The sequence below is a fragment of the Rissa tridactyla genome, chromosome 2, assembly GCF_028500815.1.
Source record: "Rissa tridactyla isolate bRisTri1 chromosome 2, bRisTri1.patW.cur.20221130, whole genome shotgun sequence".
NCBI classification, from domain to species: Eukaryota; Metazoa; Chordata; class Aves; order Charadriiformes; family Laridae; genus Rissa; species Rissa tridactyla.
Window position 1 is genome coordinate 126,670,466 of NC_071467.1, and position 20,628 is coordinate 126,691,093.

General features: G+C 42.3%; 1 protein-coding gene across 2 annotated transcripts in view; it reads left to right on the top strand.

Annotated features, from left to right (window-relative positions):
• Positions 1 to 1,254: 1,254 nt before the first annotated feature.
• The window catches only part of ZNF385D (zinc finger protein 385D), a 443,449-nt gene continuing 424,075 nt past the window's right edge, over positions 1,255 to 20,628 (top strand). For both annotated transcript variants that reach the window (XM_054189915.1, XM_054189916.1), the window contains exon 1: positions 1,255 to 1,379. In XM_054189915.1, the coding sequence (XP_054045890.1) occupies positions 1,277 to 1,379 (103 nt within the window). In that variant the 5' untranslated portion in view covers positions 1,255 to 1,276. The remainder of the gene's footprint in view (positions 1,380 to 20,628) is intronic.

Consider the following 20,628-nt stretch of genomic DNA (forward strand, 5'->3'; position numbering starts at 1 on the left):
CAAGGAAACAGAGATGGAATACAGTGGAACAGGAAGGAAGCTTTATTTTCCCTTTTTTTTTTTTTTTTTTTTTGAAAGAAGGACCACTGCAAATTCTGCATACATTTTCTCTGCATTTCAAAGTGTCCAGATAGAAAGAAAGATTTGCCTGGTGGAGTTGCTGATGAACATATAGATATATATGTGAATGAAAAATTAAAAACCAACCGTGGAACACCTTTTCAGGGCTGTCGCGGTGACTGCTATAATTTGACATACAGGTGGATTTATTATCAAGCTTGCAAACAAAAGTTATGCGCGTTATTTGTACTTAGGAAACGTGCCGCTCTGCCAAAGCCTCAGGACTGCGACTGCATTTCAAACTACTTTTTCTTGCCTGCAAATTGCTAAATATTCCATCTCCCTGTGCCTGCAACTTTTTAATCCCTCAATCTGATTTTAAGAAGCCGTCACATTTTCAGAGAGTGTTACGTTTCTTACATCGCAACGATCCTTTAACAGAAATTTTGGAGGCCCCATGCCAAAGCTAAGGGGAGGATGGCGACGGCGAGGGTGACAGTCCCCGGGACTCTAGCGAGGAAGAGGATGCTCCGCGGAGGTGAGGGAGGGCGGGAGGAAGGGAAGGAGGGAGGCTGCTGTCTCACCACACACGGGCTGGTGGGAGGTGGGAATCTCAGGTTGAGTTACTCATCGTTATGGAGTCAGGGGTGTGCAGAACCAATGATTCCGATGGCAGGAGGTAACGTACACACGTTTTTCAGCGGAGGTGCTGTAGGAGGACTTGCCGGCGGGCAGGAGGAGGTTTATGCTTGAGGACTGTCATTTCCCAAGCGTGGAAGCCTCCTGCTCCCGGGAGCCCACCACCGCCTCCTCCCATGTTCTCCCTCCCCGCGGTACGAACAAGGGGGCTGCCGCCGCTCTGCCCTGCCCTCCCTCCCCCAAAACGGCGGCGTCGCACGGACCGGGCCGGGCAGGGGGCCAAGCCCCGGCGCTCCGTGAGGCCGCCCCCGGCTGATCGAGGCGGGGGGCGCGGGGCGGTGCTGCCCGGGGCTGGGGGGGCGGGGGGGTGTGTGTGAAGCTCGGCGCTGCCCGTCCGTCCGCCCCCGCTGATTGACACCGGGCCGGGCGGAGGCGGGACCGCCGGGGACCGCGCTGCTCCCGCCCGCCGCCGCCGCCGCCGGGCAGCGGGTCCCGCCGTCCCTTCTCCGCCCCTGCGCTCTCCCCGCCAGCCTCCCGGTGCGCGGCGCTGCGCGGAGCCGCCGCCGCCGCCCGCGGCATGGCCGGCGCGCTGGGCAGGGGGGCGGCGGGCTGGCGGATGCGGAGCGCGGCGGGCGGCAGGAAGGAGAAGCCGCCGGGCGGCAAACCCCAGCCGCGGCACGGTAAGGGGGGCGGCCGCGGCGGGGCTGGGGTAGGGATGGTCCGTGCGGGGCACCCCCTCCGCGGGCCGGGATGGGGAATGTCCGTGCGGGGCACACTCCCCCTGCCCCTGCCCCCCCCCGCGGGACAACTTGTCTGTGACTTGTTTGACCCGCTCGGCTCCCCTGGGGCGGGGGGATCTTCTGTTCCGTCCCCCTTCTGCGCCCAAACTCCGCCGGGCTGCGCCTCATGCCTCTTATTTACCGCGTACCGAGGCGAGGGGAGAGGAACGGTGTTGGCGTGCGTTTTGGCATCTCGCTTTGATAGCGGCTCCTTTGATTGTTGGGGAGAGCATTTGCAGCCCGGCAAACGCCAGTGGAATCTGGGAAGAGTCCTCGAAATCTTTTTTGGCTTGCATCTGCCTGGTCTTAATGCCCAGGAAGTGCTGTTTAATAATACTTGCCCGTGTGCTCTCATCTTTTCCCCCTGACTTGTTCGGGGAGATAGATGCTCTTTTCCGTGGCTAAGCAGCAGACGAACAGTTCTTCCAAAACCCGATCCTGACTTTGAAAACATGGAAGGGAATGGTGTCGCACAAACTATTGAAAACAAGTGTTCAGGTTCGTGACCCGTTGTGTGCTGAATGGTGAATGCGGTTACCCGGAGCCAAATCCGTCATGTACGGTTTCCCTACTGCACCCTTGGCTGTCACCGTTGCCTGCTTTGATGAACGAACCCAACTGCTTGTGGAGATACGGCCACAGCGCCTGGAAATCTCCTTAGAATTTGTTCTAGCTGTGCGTTCCCCGTGGGTTTTAAACCCGCTATTTGGCCGAGTGGGTTTGCAGAAGTCTCCGACCTAACCCCTTCAAGCATAAAGTAACAGTTTTAAGCTGTGGGCTCTGCTTTTAATTCGTGCTTGTTGGGTGTTGGAGATATCAGTCCCCAAAGTAACTTTGTGCGTTTTCCAGAGAAAATAATTTGGCTGAAGGTGTATTTGTACTCTTCACAAGTATATAGAGCGCTGTAACGCACGCAGTAATCCTGGTGATAAAGGTGTTGGGATGACGGGGAGCCTGGCGTCTTAGGCGACGGGGTGCTGCAGAAGGTGCTTGCTATGAAAGTAATACTCTCAAGTACAGGTCTGAAATGACAAGAAAACTAGAAGTTGCTTCTCCCACCGACTGTCACCTGGATGTTTCTGAGCTAGAGTGATTTTGCAGCCACACCTCCTTTTCTCTTTTGCTTGTTTGTGCCTCTTTAATGAGGCAAAGAGAAAGAAAACAGACTAAAGGAGTGTAAGCGAAGGTTTTGACAGTGGGTATCAAAACCCCCTCTAAAATAAACGACGGTGCAAAGAACGGAAGCGTTATCCAGTTAGAGAATAAAAGTGTCTGCTTAAAAATAGTTGTAAATATTTATCCTGTTAATTCTGAGTGCAAGGCTGGTAGTGGGAAATAGTTTGCATAAAAAAGAGAGTTGGTGGGATCCTTTTAAGTTACATACCTGTTATTCGTGGGTGCTGTGCAGTAGCTAGGCACATAGACCAAAAATCCTGGATGCAGTGAAGTTGATGGGAATTTTGGCACTGACCTGAGCAGAGCCAGAATTGAACCCACAGACTGTGTGGTGTAAGGTGCCGGTCAAACTGAAAATCTTTGACTGTTCCGGCTATGCAATTATGGCAAAGGTTGTAGTGCTGCAGTTTGCTGCCGTGATTAAAATATTTTCAGAGTAGCTCTACCGTAGATTAGTTAATTTAGGGAGATATTTTATAACTTTGTTCCAATTCAGCTGAACAAAAAAGTGTGGCGTGCTTCAGTCTGTCAGAGTTGCTTCTTATAAATGTTTTGTAAAGTATCACGTGACACTAAATTCTCATTTAAGTAATTACTGTAACAACATGGAACACTAAATTATACTGCAGCACATATAGTTTGCATCTCAATTAATTTTCAACTGTGCTTTAAGGATAATCACTCTTTCTGCTGTACTGTCTTTGCAAGGTGCACTGGACTTGTTTACCAGGTCATTTACTGTCCATTAACAGCTCCAAATGTAAGGTAAAAAACAAATTTAGACCTGATTTGTATGTCCCTAATGCTAATTGTGGGCTACAGGAAGATTTTTGGCGAGAAAAAAAAGAAAAAGTGTAGTACTTTGGTATGCTGCTTAAATTTTCAAAGTTATAGAAACACTCTGTTTTCCAAGAATGGACTCTAAAGTAAATTTTGGCTTTTGTAGACAGTACTGACCACTTCATGCAGGAATGGGAAATTTACTTAAAATGTTCAAGCTAAGTCATTAGAGGCGTTATATGTAAGATATATCGAAAAGTAAAATTGTGGTATGTGAGCTGTCAGCAATTTTTAACTGGCAAACAGACTTACAGGTTTGACTCATTCATACACACGCGCATGCGATTATCAAAGTGAAGTGAGAACTATTCACAAGAGAACTGGGAGGTATTGAAAGTACGAAATAACTTTCAATTTTGGGGAGTAATGTTGCTCTTCCTATTCTCCTTGTGCTGCAAACCCTTTTCAATAGGCCACCACCAGCCTGTGTAGGTAAAAAGTGGCATAGCTCTATGGATCTCCGTGGCACTGTGATGGTTGACACCAGCTGAAGACCAAGCACAACACTTCTGTGTATGTTTGGATTAAGATATATTTATTTGGGCATCATTTAAGGGTCTAAATTGGCAGGGTGCACACTGAGTTGTGGACACCTGAGCAAACCTGCTGTTTAACTGAGTCAAGTTACAAGTATTTGCCAGCTTTGACATTCTTTTCACCTTTTATATGAGTTAATTATAGAGACTTTTCTCTATTTTTCAAATATTGTAAAACACAAATATGAAGTTTTCCCAATGATCTCATGTGCAGAAGTTCTTGTTTTATACTTTTTGTAGTTTCATACCATGTAAAGCAATGTAAAGTAAGATTAGCGTTTCCAACCGTTGCGGTCTAGACAGTAAACGAAGTCTTTGTCAAGAGTCCAGCAAAAGGTTCAAGATCCTGTTAAGATGATGAATATTAACAGTCCTGTAAAAAGCCTGTTTTTAAGTGATTTGACGTTGGGTTAGCATTGGCACCTTACCTGTAAAATCTCCCAGGAGCTTGAAAACCTAGATGGATGGCTACAGCCAGAATTCTATTACAGATAGTCTAAGCAGAAGATGTTAAGGAGTAGCGTAGTGGGAACCACAGTGTAAATCAAGTACTATTTTACTCTACTGCTTAAGAAAACTTTTAAATGCTTGTATGAAAAGATCCCGTCCCTTAAGGAGCAGATATGGAAACTTTGTGACGAGAAGCTGAGAAACAAAGATGTTTTAAGTTACTTGACACCACCAAAAATAATTTCTGGAGAGAAAGCAATATTTTATATCCCTTTTTAAAGCCATGTGAAAGTTGTGTAGTGAAAAAGTAGTAGTTCTGCATTCTTAGTATGAAAACAATGACCAGGGGAAAGGGCACAAGTAAATAGTGCTGGATGGGTGTAGAAGTGTGTGTACACATAGGTGATATTTTAGACAGAAAATTATTACTTAAGTTATTTGAATTTTTTCTTCTCAACGGCTAACAAATTGTGCCAAATCCAGATTTAGGGTGGGGAGTGGAAGTCCTCTGTGTTTCAGGCAGCACAATGAAATCAGTTGGTATCGTGCCAACATGTTGGATCGTGCCCAGGTAGGCTGGATAAATAAATGTGAGCGGTAGCAACCCAGACCTCTTTTTCACCTGGGCCCGCTGACTGATTTTAGTCTTCACCCGTCTAGTGATGTCACAGAACAAGACAAAAACTCTTGTCTCCATTTCTGTCTGGTGTTTATGCCTTCTGAGAGTAACGGAAAGGTTGTAGTGCGGTAAGGATAGAAGTCAGCAGGTTATCGCTCCAGAGAAGTGGGTGACTCTAACTATATTGAACTGATGGAGGAAGGAAAAAAACCTACAAACCTGTCCATTGTTTGCCTCTTCTATAAACTTAGATGTATGCACGTATGCTAATGACTTCTGGTTGCTACTGGCCTGGCCTGGACTAATTCTACAGTTGATAGTAGGGAAATGAAGTTGTGCTTGAGCTTTCCAGTTTCAGATGTTCTCATCTTCACGCATTTCTTCTTGAAATATTCAAGAATGTGCTTTGGTATGTTCTGTCAGCTCGTTCCTTTTTACCTTCTCTGTCTCCTGGGAAATAATGTTCTTGGTCATACTGAGGTAGTCATAACCAAATCTTCTGTTTTGCTGGAGGCGTAGTTCTCTACGCCTCACTTATTGTAGTATTTGTAAAAGTAAATGTCTGAAATTCATGTAGGTGTTTATATATATATATATAAAATATATATATATAAAAAAACCTGCTTAATATAAAATAATAGAAGTTCTCCTCTTGCAGCAAGTAAACCTCTTTTCTGTGATCAGCTGGAACAATCTGCGGGTAGACTTTAAACCCTAAAACATTTTTCTAGCCTGTCTGTTCAGCAAGTGTGAACACTGATGTTACTTCTACTTATATCTGCTACCGCTTTGATGCCTCGGTCACTTTTGGGGTCTCACCAGTCAGTGTTTGCCATGTGGAATGCAGACCTTGCTGTGAAGGCACGGCTTTCAAAACAAATGGATGGGTAAAGGGTTTGACCTGGAGAGCAAGAAGGTTTGGTTTCCCAAACATATTTTAACTTGCTTAGCCTTTTCCTTGACGTAAGCACCCGCTGATACCTCTTTACTTAACTTCATCAGCCCATATACATAATAGGTACAACTTCTTAAAGAACTTGTATGATTTTAGGAGTTAAGTTTCATTGTGTGGATATTTTGGGGTCTTTTTTTGACTCAGGGTTTTTTTCGTTCATTTATTTGTTTGCCTGTTTTTTTTTTTTTCCAATTAGTTCACAATGGTGTTACTGTAAAAAAACTAATACTCTTCATGGCCAGAAATATGCATGATAAAACCAGTAGATGCCTGTTACATGGCTGTATATGCCTTTTCCCCTTGGTTCACGGAAGAGGTTATTTATTATACTGATAAAACCTAGCATTACAACTTGCGCAATTAGAATTAAGTAATCAGAGCTACAAATCTAGCTCTTATTCTAAATTTGAATTTACAATAGAATGACAAACCCACCATCTAGATCTTAGAAGCAGACTGCAAATACAGTTTTATGATATTCATTTAAATCCCATTTTGGCACAGAAATACAGTTAAGAAACCAAAGACTTCCCCTCCATTCCATAACCAGATTTATTTTTCTGACCTTTGTTCTAAAGAAGATTTGGAGAGTTTTAATCAGACAGAGTTCACAAATCATTTTACTGGGAAATGTAAGGTGTGCTTTAAAAGGGAAAAAAAAAAAATTTTCCTGATCATTTGGCTCTTGCTGTTTAAAATTGTGAAGCTAGGTGAAATGATTACTCTGACAGAACTATAAAAACTATCTCCTTTTAGTACATTCTGAAGTATTTTATATTTTGAGTAACCCTGGCTCAGGGGCATTTTATACTCACATCTGGAAGTTTCCAGTCCTAGTATTCAGTTTAGTGTCTCTGCCTTTGTCTTTCCATTTAGCCTTGCCATGTTATAACAATGAATCATCTTTTGTCCGTTAACTGAAGTTGGAATGTCTGTTTATGCACTGAATTTGTTTCATCACGTCGCCATAATAATTGATTGGAACCGTGGCAACTCTGACTGCTTTCCCATATGGATTTGGGCTGGACTTGACCCAGTGCTGTTCTGAGCAGCAGAAGGATAAGCCATCACAAAACCTGGAATATCTCTGTCCTCTTCGGATTCAACCTCTCTTTCTCATGAAACCGTAGGGTAGCATTTTCATATTCTGTCTCTGGGTATATGAAGTCGGGTAGAGACTGTAGTATTTCCAATCATACGAAATCATAGCAGAGCTGCGATACGCATACACGTGCAACGGTTAAACCAGGAATGTTGTTATTGTAGCTTCGCTTTGGTATTTTCTGTTTTGTTGATGGATTTTAAATTAGTGCTGATTAAAATATTGAAGCATTAAATGAAAAGTGCAACAAAACTATAATGGCATTCTTTGATTAAGTTAATAATGTTAATAGAGCAGACAAGTGACAGGGTGCAAATGAAGGGGCCGCGTGGCCGGGAGGCTGCGCCAGCAAATGCAAATTCACACCCCTTGCCATGCTGAGTGGGCTTGCAGATAGCACTCTGGCTGCTGTTGAAGCTGAGTGTTTTGCAAATAAACGTCCTTTTGTTAAAAAGGTCTTACACCGGCTGTACCTTGACTCATTGAACAGCATTTAGCTTTAGCTTACTTTGCGGTCGCATCCTTGAAATGATTTTCTTTATTTCCATGAAAAAACAACTCTGTTACATTTGGAAGGTAAATACTGAAGGATCTGTTTAATAAATAAAACTAAAATGTAACATGTTTTCCTTTTAAGATGGCTTTGTGATCTTGTCTTGTGCACTGTGATGTCTAAGAATATTTTTCTTTACTCTCTATGGCCAATTTTCATTAAGAGTTGTTGATGCCACATTCCTGTGGAAAGTATCAAAAAGTAGAAATGGGGAGTAAGAATTAGTGGGTAGAACCTTCTCCTGAAGGCAGATTAAAGTAGAACTGTTAGTTTGTGATAACGAACCCAAGAGCCTGTGGAAAGAAGTGAGAAAAAAGACTTGTTATTGCCACTGACTGCATTGAGATTTGCTGTACAAACCATTCCAGTATTTTGTTCAGTACGTGCCACTCCGAAGCTCTGAAACTACGGAGCTGTCTAAACAGCTGGCATTTGTAGTGAGGGGGAGGAATGGGAGGTTGAGAAGAGATACTCTTTCTCAGAAGCTGGATTGAGTAAATTTGCGTAGTATAACCAGGTGTCCTCAACCAGTTTCTTCTTTTTGGCTGGCAGTCACTGTGGTTTCATGTGGGAGGTCATGGTTGCTGCTAGACAAGAAGTGGGCGGCAATAAAATTTTTTAGGAGGTGAGTGAGAGGAGGTTCCGTAATGAGAAGCTGTATGCAGAAAGATCAAGGGACCCTTGTGAGGCATTTACATCAGCCAGGCTCACAAAACAGATGAGCTGCTGTGTTCTGCGCTGGGCAGAATGTCTCTGGGCTTCTGCATAATTTTTAAATATAAGACGTCCTGATAATGACATCTCAACACCAGTGATATATGGCTTATAATGTTCAAGCCTGAGTTACAGGGGATGGGAACGCAATCTTCAATTTTTCTTTAAGCTAGAGGTGTGAATTTTTGTCCGTCTAGCTATTTGGAATTCCGAGAGATATTCAGGTCTGCCAGTCCATTTAAAAACTGGAGGGAAGTGGTCTCTAGAACACAAGAAATGCTGTAGGGAAACACAGCCTTTTCCAGTCTGGATGACGTTGGACTTTTGTAGATTCTCTACGGCAGACTGCTTCCAGTCCAGGCATTGATTTCAGTTAACACTGAAGTAGCCTGAGGGGTGGTCAGTTGTTTGTGTTAATGGTACAGCTGCGTGCAGCCTAAATTGCTTCAAGCCTTTGGCCTACCAAGGCACGTTCTAATGAAGCAAAAAAGAACCCATCACCGCTGTTATTCATTGTGCAACAGGAGGATGTCTTGTTATTTTTCACTGAGAAGTGGCAATGGTCTGATTAGAATAGGAGAATATTTTGTTGTTTTTTTTTGTTTGTTTGTTTGTATAGTCTTTGTTTTCTTAATGTCTGGGCTGAGAAGCTAGTCCCAGGTCAATTCCCTTACGTTTTGGGAGACACTCTATTACAAATGCGAAGGTGGGAAAAGGATCGCCTTGCCGAAACTGTAGTGACTGCAATGAGATTCTGATCTTGGAACGAGTTGATCTTGTGGGATGTAGCCATTTGCTGTATGCATCATATCAGTCGGTGAGCTTATTTTCTAGGCTTTTTGAATTCTTCTGTTTTGCCACTTGTTCCAGGGACTGAAGCAGACAAATGTTCTCACAGAAGTGATGATTAAGTGACACCTGAGAGGTTTCTCAGAGTTCTTAATAGCTTTGAGCAGTTGTTCCATTGCAGGGAGAGTAAATCTGAAGATGCATCCTGGATCATGGCCAGCTTTTTTTCCCTGTCTTATTCCTGTAGCACCACGAGGCCAGTTTGGTAATAGATGGACGTTTTTAGCCAATGGCTTTTGTATTATGCAAACTGAAACTCTATTTTACTACTTCCTCAGTGAAAAAGAGGAAAGTTGCAGATTTCTCTATTGGTATGGTATGAAAATAGCATATTACTTTTTTTTTTTTTTTTAAATCAAGTTAAAATATTTAGATCCAGCATATCTAGTGGAAACTTGAGGAATGCATAGGATAATTCAGGGTCCTAAAGAAGGTCTCTAGTCTAGTCTCCTGCTCTGTGTCAGCTGTGAGATCAGATGGGGATGCTCAGGGCTTTCTTCACTCTGGTCTTGAAAACATCAAAGGAAGGAGAAAGCACAAAATCTGGCAGCCCTTCAGCCCTTGTTACTTTTTCACAGGTCGAAATTCAAAATCAAGCCTGAAATCTTTGGAAAAGAGGGAGTTCTAGATAATGGCCATATCTTCCTAGAATCAGGCCAAGAGTAAGTGGTGCTAAAATGATTCCACTGATGGTCTGAAGTATCACTTCCAAAATATAATGCAAGATAACTCATTCTAGGGTGTTCCAGAGAAGATACCATGGAAGGCTAATCATTTGCTTATGTGCATGGCTCTTGGAATAAAAAGAGCAGTAGCTATTCCTAGGCTTGCAGTCCCTTATCAGAGTGCACCTAGAAACATAGTAACTTTTTGAGAAATACAAGAGAGTGTGCCAGGTATCTGTCATTGTGACTATCCGTTGGATAAATCAGAAGTGTAGGTAAGATTTTGGACAAGAATCATGGAATCATGGAATTTTTCAGAGTTGGAAGGGACCTCTGGAGATCATCTAGTCCAACTCCCCTGCTAAAGCAGGATTGCCCAGAGCACATTACTCAGGACTGCATCCAGGCGGGTCTTGAAAGTCTCCAGAGAAGGGGACTCCACGACCTCCCTGGGCAGCCTGTTCAATGCTCTGTCACCCTCACCGTAAAAAAGTTTTTTCTCATATTTGATCGGAACTTCCTGTGTTCCAGCTTGTGCACATTACCCCTCGTCCTGTTACTGGGAACCACTGAGAAGCGTCTGGCTCCATCCTCCTTAAACCCACCCTTTAGATACTTGTAAACATTAATAAGGTCTCCCCTCAGCCTTCTCTTCTCCAGGCTAGAGAGTCCCAGCTCTCTCAGCCTTTCCTCAGAAGGGAGATGCTCCAGTCCCTCAATCATTTGTTGCCCTACGCTGGACTCTCTCCAGCAGTTCCCTGTCCCTCTTGAACTGGGGAGCCCAGAACTGGACACAGTATTCCAGTTGTGGCCTCACTGGGGCAGAGTAGAGGGGGAGAAGGGTCTTGACAACTTGAGTAATTGAGATCTTCCAGTGTAATAATAGCACATTCTCTCGTTGTTACGGAGAGAGTCTGAAAGATAATGCTTTGCTATTTGGTGGTTAGTTTTTGTGTTTGGGGTTTTTTGGGGGGGAGTTGGGGTTTTTTTGTGTGTGTGTGTGTGTGTGGTGTTTTTTTTTTTTTTTTTTTTTTTTTTTTTTATGAGGCTGAGGGCTTCAGTCTCCAGACCACTCTGTTTGGCCGTGTCTCTTCCTTAAATATGCTGAGCTTGTATCCCATCTGCATCTGACTTGATGTAGAGGTCCAGACTCAATATACATTTTTACCTTTTATTCTCTTCTAAAGTAAAACCACCGACCTCTGGTGCACCTGTGTTCAATAGTGTTGAAGGAAGAGAACTAGTGCTAGATCTACTTAGGTGTTGCCTTCCTGGATACCTACACCGTGCTGTGTAGCAGAGGCGATTTCACTAGGTTTTGTTAGTAGAAAGCTCGTGTGCGTCTTGTCCCTGGACTTGCTGGGTAGCTGCCCACGAATCTGAAGAAGTAAATACAGGCTCAGTGTACTCCCGTGAATCATCCACCCCTCTAGTCCAAATCCGATTTAAAAAAAAAAAAAGAAAAAAAGAAAAAAGAGATTAAAATTGTCCGTGAACCAAACATTCTTCATTTCAGTGAACTGCAACTGCAGTTGAACTCTGCAGCCAAGATCAAGGAAGCCGTAACCAAATTTCAGCCCTTTAGCTACAGGCCCGATGTTCACTGAGCACATTTGTGAACATCAGGAGCCTTTCACAAACGTCCTGGGGCCTGTCTCTGGCTTCTTTGGTAAGGAGTCTGGAAACCTGACGGTCCTGTTGGATCTAGGCTCCCGGCGCTTTCTGGGTCCCAGCTTTGGTGTAGCAGCATGGCTGCCTGCTCTGAGGCTCCACATGCCACCTGGCCAGCAGGGTGGGTGGGTTTTTCGGCTGTCCCCTATGTCTGGCTTGAGGAATCTGCTGAAGAAGCTGCAGCTCCATTACATCTTTATATCCTGGTATCTTCTTGCATAGAAACCTCCGAGTGATTTTCACGGTTTTCCAATGATATTCCTGTGTACGAAGTTGTCATGCAACACAGCCCGCATGCGGTAGTACAGCCTTGCTGGTAATATATTTTCCTGGTATAGAAGAGTATTGTTTTTCTTTCCAAGGAAGCGCTTTATAATTTTTGGTGTTAACAGCCATTATCTCACATATCCTAATAAATTCAGCTATTTGGTGTAATTAATTTGTTAACGCTTCTGCAGTCATGTAATAGGATACATTGGGCCATGGGTACTCTCAAGGCACTCATGTTAAAAGATTGTTTAGAGAATCACTTTCTGTGCTTAATAATATTTTAATATGATCTCTCATTGAGTTCTGTGGTGATTAAAGTCTCAGGTTGGAAATTTTTCTTTTGCTTGCATTGTCTCCAATTGTTTTATGTGTGGTTGGTTTTTTTGGGGGGTTTGTTTTATTTTTTTAATAAATCTGATATCTCATTTTACCTTTGTCCCACTGCTCTTTGTAGGTTTTGCTTTTAACAAGTAGATGGGTAAGCATTTCTATCAGTACAGGTCAGAATCAGAAATCTTTCTTCATGGTTTTCCTTGGACCTTGACATTCAATTAACTTGGAAGCACTTCTTGCCCTGCTATGCTGTATTTCAGGATACACGCACCCCCCCACCCCAAATATAAAGGGTATATGTGGCTTTCAGGTTTCTCTAATTTGTCATCTACACTAATGTGTTCTTCACGCATGGTTCTTGAGAGTACACAGAGTTACAAACTATGTACTCCTAGTAGTACTTCAGGTGTTAAGGTTAAGGGCAACGCATGGTTTAGAAAATAATTCAGATAATTTAAATCATTAATAATTTTCCTAACATAAGAAAAAAATTAAGGATTGTATCTGCTACCAAAGTTGTGAAAACTTGTCAGTTGCTGACTTTGTGGTGCAAATGACAAGACAGATATCTCCTGTTCGTAATCTTTAATGTATTTCTTGAGAATTAGCACCTATGCTTGAACAGTTGTATTTTTAAATGTGGCGTGTGAAAAGGTGTGTGCGAAACCAATCCTTGTAGCAGAAGGAATTGTAATGAACTAATAGCTTTTTCAGGAGTTTCTAGTCATAACTTAATTTGAGTCTTGAAGAATGTGGTGTAGATAAATGTGCTGTATGAAGGGCGACACGAAGTGCTTTCATTGTCAGAGCAGCACTGTGGAGCGCATGTCCGTGTTACCACATTTTGTTGTTGGTATGTTTTTGCTCCAGAAGAAGATAGCAATCACAGCAGGCACCACTGAGGAGCGTGGCTAGGAGCTCTGCTGCCATCTGTGTGAGCGCTGTCTGTTCATGTTGTGTGCTTGCTTCCATATGTAGAGTTTAGCACTCAGTCTCTACAACCAGTGGAGTAACATGTGTGAAAACAGTTGTGATAGTGTAAGTCATTTAATAAGTTAATTTACTCGTTTTCAATGTATGTGCTCTGTTTTGTTTTTTTTTTTCCTCCCCCCCCCTTTTTTTTTAAATCTGCTATTACTTTAAACACATTTCATGAGATAATGCTGCTCATTCCAAATTTGAACTCATCACTTTTGGCTTTGTAGATTGTAATCACCTCCACAGCAACCACTGTGATGCCATAAACAGAGGGTTTGACTTCAGGTGAAGAATGTAGGCAGTAAAAGCAAAAAACCGCATGAAGGAAAATGTGGGAGGATGGGGAGGACAGGGAAAGTGGTTACTCTGGCTTTCTATGTAGCTTTTTTTTTTTTTCCCAAAAAACTTTTTTTTTGGTTTTTACTGATAGCTGAAAGAAAATAAGTTCTTTTAAAATGGCAGAGTGGAACTTCCATTTTTAGACGGTATAATTGAAAAAATGTATAAGCAGCGGAGTTTTATTCTGCATAGGATTTCTTTTTCTCTCTTTCCATTCATTTTTAAAAAATCACTTTAGTAAATCCACCGTGGGAGGATAGTTTTGCTGCTGTACTTTTCCCAGGATGCAGCAAGAGAAATTGCATTTGCAGTTCACAGAGAATGAAATTAAACTTGCTCCGTCCTGACGATCTGCAGCTCCTACACCCGGCACGTTTCTGGGAGAGACTCTTTGTTGTGTGCTATAGGAGACGGTGCCCTCAGTACTTGCACCTGCTCTCGTGCATGAAGGAACAGGCACGGATTTAGGCCCACGTAGCTCTCAAATTAGAATTAGGTGCTGTGTGGAGTGCCTGTGTGTATGTGCCTCCTCTCTGAGGTGTCACTCTTGGAAGGGGAGACTTTGAACCTGTCACTTCGCTGCTAGAGGCTGAGACCACTCGCCGTCCTGCAATACGTTTGTACGTGCTCAGAAAGAGGACGGGTTTAGAGAGCGTCAGGCAAGTGAAAGATGCCCATTTTCAACTTGCGTCGTCTCATGTTCAAAACGTGGTTGGGTGCTGAACTGTAAAATCGATAAAAAGTAATTGGAGAATGCAAATCACATCGTGGCAACTGATAGAGCAGGCTGTCATTTATTTGTTTAGTTGGGTGGCAGTGGGAAAGGCGATTCAACCCCCCCCCACACTCCTTTTTCTTCTTGAGCAAGAAAATCTCACTTTTTAACCCTTCAGCCGTCCATCTGATAGAGATTATTTACGTAAACCTCTATTTCTAGGTTTTCGTACTGCTTTTACAGCCGGCCAGTTCCTCCTTTTGGGCTGTGGCTTCTCTGAAGCAGCTTCAGGTAGACAGAGAGATGCTCGAGAGACCTTAGTGCTCATGCAGCACCTTAAGTACGTGCCTACCAGACCGCACAGGAAGAAGTACTTCCCTTTCTTACAGAATAGAAACTGAATGCATATAATGCCCGTGGAGAAAAAAAATCACCAATAAAGAACAGAGAAAGCCCAAGGATCAGCAAGGATCTCTGTTTAATATAACGCTGATCCTGTGTCCCACAAACTTGTCAAGGTGAAAAGACTCCCACTATATATATATACACATAAAAAAAAAAGTTAGCCTTTCTGTTCGACAATTCCGGCAGTTTTCATTTACATTTCAAAGCCAGGGAGAGACTGAGAGCGCGCCTATCTGTAACTCCAGTAGTCCCTCGGTCTGGATGACTGTTCCTGTAAAACTGACACAGTATGGGCAGTTTTCATCAGTTTCATTTGTTCCATCTTCTCAGATGAGCCTTTAATCTCCTGCTTGCTGAGCCCCGGTTTATAATCAGATTTGACAGAGATAGGAAGGCGGTAAATATCTTGATGTGAAAGTCTATAACAAGATAGAACTGTCATTTCTCTCCTCACTCCTGGTGAGGTAGAATTTTATTTGCCAAGTGTGAATAACTTTAAAGCTGCCTAGTTTCAGGCCATTTTCAGGTGCATCTGTTTACAAGTAAGTAAGCCTTTTTTTTTTTTTTTTCCCCCTCTGGAAAAGGCAAGAAAAAGGCTTATTTGTTGACTCGCTTCTGAATGTTTTGGAAAGCAATTTTATGTCAACTTGATTAATTATTCTGTTTTCCTAGAGGTTGATAACATGCTGATTTCAAGTAAGACCTGAAATAATAGATATTTAACGTGTGCATAATCATTTTGATTCCTGAATAAAACCGTTCCTGAATGGCTTTAATGCTATCAATAAAAACCTTACAGTTCAGTGAATAAAAGTATGTTTAATGGCTGTGTTTAGCAACTCTGTTCATACTTTTTTTTTGTTTTTTTTTTTAACTGTTTTGTGCACATGTTAGCTGCATAACTTCTGCATCTCTCTTACTTCCTATCAAAATGGAAAAATCTTTCCTCTTTGCTTTTTAAGCCATCCTCTGAGTAATCTTAAAGCTCAAATTTTGCCACAAATTAGTACGTAAGATGTTATCAGTCCTTTTCCATTTTAATAAAGATTTTTTTTTCTTGACTATTTTTATCTGTTTGTGTCTCCCCTTTAATTTCGATGGTGATGGTTGTCCTCTTTGGAAGCTGCTGTTTTTCCTGATGTGGCTGTGGGGAAAATGCCTTTTTGTCATTTTGAGTACACGTGACTTACAGAACTCTGTGGAAATTTCTGACAGAAAGGGAAAATCTGATTTAGGAGGTGCCCACAGACTGCGCAGGGGTAGTGAAGGACTGCATTAGGGCTCGTTACTGGCAAATGGTAAAAATCCTTTTTTGTTGGGTCAGTGTTTCTGACTGTTTCATGCACCTGCCTTTTGGGTTCTCACTGGATGTGCTATTGCAGAACTTTGAGAAAGAGACTGAAAAGTTGCATGCAGTAAATGAGCATTACAATTTTCTTATTAATGCTACTTTTCCCTTTGGCAAGCTTTTCAATTCCAGAGAGTATATTTCTTCTCCTGCACTTAGAATTAATTTTGTATGCCTTGACAGCCAAGTTATTTGAAGTAGGAGTAAAACACCGCATATGGCACTCACTGAAGTTAATACTTGGACTGGGCTGGTCCTACCAGCATATGACAGTCTCCAACTGACCGTGAGCCAGAAGAGAATCTTCTGGCAGGAGGAAATTGCAATGTATATAGCCAAAGACAAAGCTGACGTGGACTTCAATGAATGGGAATGAGTTGCAAATAATTCAACATTCAGGCAAAAGTGGTAGCCATCGTTGTTTGTGCCAGCATGTGAGCTGGCCTTTAGTTAGCTTAAAATTACACATTTTGCAACTTTAGGTGAAAGGTAGTAAAGATTGTGTCCACTGAAAGTAAATTACCTCAGATTTTTTGGGAGGGTTTATTACTGAAAACAGTACAATTCTATATAAGAGATAATTTATTTATTTTTAATACATGTTATATATAATTTATACATTGATATTAGTGTATAAGGATAGGGTGCCCGTTGTTGAAAAGAATTTGCAAAACTCCATATGAGAGGGGACACAGCATTGCCTGACTCTTTCAAACAGCTAACGGTATTTTCTCGGCAGGGATTGAGGAGCTGGATTTAATGACTTAAACATATAGGGGTGTATAGGCAATGTCTGCACAGTGACTGTTTGCATTTAGGAAATGGGAACAGATATCCAAGGAATTTACTAAGGCAAGTTAGTAGGTTTTTGAGCGTGGAGAAAGATGCGTATACTGGGGAAAGGTAGCATCTGGCCAAATCTGCATGCATGGAGCTTGAATCTTCTTGGCACTTTGCAAAATTGCTCATTAATAGCTTCTTGAGTAAACAATTTAATTTTACAAGTGTGGAATATTTTTGAATGATGAAATATGAAATATTATGGCAGTGATAAGGAGGGGAATAGCAAAGAGTATGATTAAGTAGGAAACAAAACAGAAGAAGTGGGACAGCAAAGCCTCACACAGAAGGTTTTATTTTCAGATAGAGGGCATTCTACAACTGAGCTTGCACAAAGTGCGTATAGTGGATTTAAAAAGAGATGTGGGGAAGATGAAGTATTTTACTGGTTAAAGAAAGCAAAGAGGAATATGCTCTATGCTGGTCAGCAATAATGATCATTACAGTTCAGCAGCTTAAAAGGGTATTTGACAAATGTTCTAATCACAAACAGAATAAAACAGTAGAAAGATGCTGTTTTAATTTCTCTTAATTGAAGCCAGGAAGCAAATGAGAATCCTGAACTGAAAGTCTTCTGGTATTTGTGCTCTGCCTATGGGAATGTACAGTTCTCCCAGTGTAAATATGATGATTTGTGAGACATGTAATTCATACAGTGAAACTGTTACAGGCTTGTATGACTGGAATTTGTCTGATTTGTATTTATCTGTAGGAAAACAGTGAGGGCAGCTTTCCCCCACAAAGATCAAATAGCTAGATGAGCTATTAGAGTAACTAGATGAGCTTCTTTTTTAGTAATGTCTGTAAGAGGACAGAAAATCGTAGAAGACCTGCATCTTTCAATATAGTAGTGAATGAATAGCGACTCTCAATTCTCATCAAAGATCAAGGATATAGCAACTGAAAGGGACGTGTGTGCAGGTTTTTTCTTATTTTTTTTTTCCTTTTTTTCTTTCTTTTCTCTTTTTCCCCTGTGAGTCCAGAAATATGATTCGAGTGCACAGATAGTTGGGCTGCACCTAGAACTTTTTGTTATCCAACACAGGACACCACTGAATAAGAATGTCTTTGGAGTTAGCCTGGGTGGGATATTTCAGAGGAAATCAAAACAGGCTCTAGGGGAACTCTTCAATGTTGACATTGTTGCTGGTAATGTTCTTGTTGCAAGGAAGGGAAAAGTTAGAGAAGAGGCAGTAGACTACTGTGATACTGGACGGTAGCAACTCTTTGGGGCATGCCAGGCAACGCCTGTGTCTAAATCAAAGGATGAAAGGGAAGGTAGCATTTGTGGGAAACCAAAGGAAGAAAGATCAAAGGAAATCCTAAGGGTGCCAGTGGTTCTAAAACATTGTGGAAACAGAGCAGTGTTAGCTACGCTGTGATATTTCTGGAAATTCCCCAAAACAGGTGCTGGTGTAAAGACTGCACACCTTCGTGTTTGCTAGCAGTCTTTAGAGACACAGGAAGATACGGCACAGTAAAACTGGTAGCAGAGCTACCTAGAAGACCAATGGTCAAGGTTAAAGTGGCAGATCCCTAGCTGATAGTGTGTGACTAATCACGTTACTGGAAAGGTAGACAGCAGTACAGCACAGGGACTGGCAGGGGGTTAGAGGAACCGGATCCTTTATTGCCTGCAGGAGCATTTTGCAGTCCATGCCACTACCATACAACTGGCAACACACAGAAGTAATTAATTCCAGTCTTTTATGCCCATGTCTCAGCCTCTTAGTTCCGCTTTTCCTGGTTTCCTGGCCGAATTTCCTTCTCTAGGCAGTCCCAGGCTCCTTAACACTCTTGGCTCTGTATTTTCTTAGCCTTCTCTCTGTCTTCTGAGCCATTCATATCCAGTAATATTTTCCAGATTTATGGACAAACAATATGTTTCCCTAGCTTAGTTTTCCCAAAAAATGCTTTAGCCATGTTTCCAAAAACATTCTGTCTGAGACAAACATCAAACAATTAAAAGTGTCATTGCAATTAAAGTTTGGCAAAGTTCTAAGCAACTGCAAATGGGATCTCCCTCATAGCAGATGATGTCAGCGTTAATGTGCAGTGCCATCAGTTCTCTCTATAATTAAAACTTTTCACATATATATTGACTGAAAAAAAAGGTCAAAAGTTTGAAGGAACAAAATTATGCCTACCACTCATACCTCAGAAAGAGTAATAGGAGGTATTTGGAAAAAGGGAACTTAAGGAGATAGATGGAAATGAAAAGTACATTTTGCTCTGACACTGTTCCCTGATGTTTTTAGATGTAGTGGTCAAGAATGATATGACTAAAGGAATGATATGACTACTTTTTTCTCTTTAATGTATTGTGTGTTTGATAGTGCTCTGTGGAATTTGTGCAGTACTGCGTTTTAAAAATTAAATTACCACATTGTGTAAATTGAAAAAAAGGTGCATACACGACACGTGAACATGCATTAAATTTCCTTTTTGACCCTGAGTAAATTTACTTGCAGAGAAATTCAGCAGTGAATTGAAGAAGCCATATTTTATGGTTTTTTTTATGGCTGTCTTTTAACTGAATGAACTAAATATTCTTAAGACTTTCTTTAAAAAACAGGGTTTTCTCTGAATAACTTTTTATTTTAGTGAGTAAGATATTTCAATTCCTTAGACAATTGGACTTGAAAAGAAATATTTATTATGTTTGCCTTTTTATTTCAAACTAATCCAGCCTGGGAGTAGAATTAACTGTCTTCTAGAAATAATTCCTATGTTCAGTAGAAAGTTTGTATCCAGAACAACTCTCCCACTTCAAGCAGTCTTCTTGCCTTTCTCCCAGACTGATACGGCTTTAAACCTGAATTAGTTTGTCTGCATGTCCTTTATTTCTCCTGATGTCATTTCACCATTTCAATGCTGGTACACAGCCAGTTTTGCCCCCTTGCTATTATAATTCATGTGAAGTTAATGCAGCTGGAACCACACGATTTTTAAAATCGCCATGCTTTGGTACTTCTGTGTTACCCAGGTTTATATCTACAGTGGTCCGGGGGTCCTAGACTCTCTTCAGAGTGGGGAAATGTCCCAGCAGTGTGAACACTGAAATGCAAAATTCTTGGCATATCTGGCAGTACGAATGGAGAAATGCAGAAAAAGGACCAGGACTGCTTCAAAACAAACAAGGGATCAAGCAAAGAAAGTGGCTTGGGAGGACTGTGAGGTTCAACAAAAGCAAGTGTAGGGTCCTGCACCTGGGAAGGAAGAATGCCAAACACCAGTATATGTTAGGGGCGGACATGCTGGGAAGCAGCTCTGAGGAGAAGGACCTGGGGGTCCTGGTAGACAGCAAATTATCCATGAGCCAGCAGTGTGCCCTTGTCGCCAAGAAGGCCAATGGCATCCTGGGCTGCATAGGGAAGACTGTGGCCAGTAGGTCGAGGGAGGTCATTCTCCCCCTCTACTCTGCACTGGTGAGGCCACAACTGGAGTACTGTGTCCAGTTCTGGGCTCCCCAGTTCAAGAGGGACAGGGAACTACTGAAGCGAGTCCAGCGTAGGGCAACCAAGATGATTGTGGGACTGGAGCACCTCCCTTATGAGGAAAGGCTGAAAGAGCTGGGACTCTTTAGCCTGGAGAAGAGAAGGTTGAGGGGGGACCTGATTAATGTTTACAAGTACCTAAAGGGTGGGTTTAAGGAGGACGGAGCCAGGCTCTTTTCAATGGTTCCCAGCGACAGGACAAGGGGCAATGGGCACAAGCTAGAACATAGGAAGTTCCGTTCAAATACACGGAAAAACTTCTTTACGGTGAGGGTGACAGAGCACTGGAACAGGC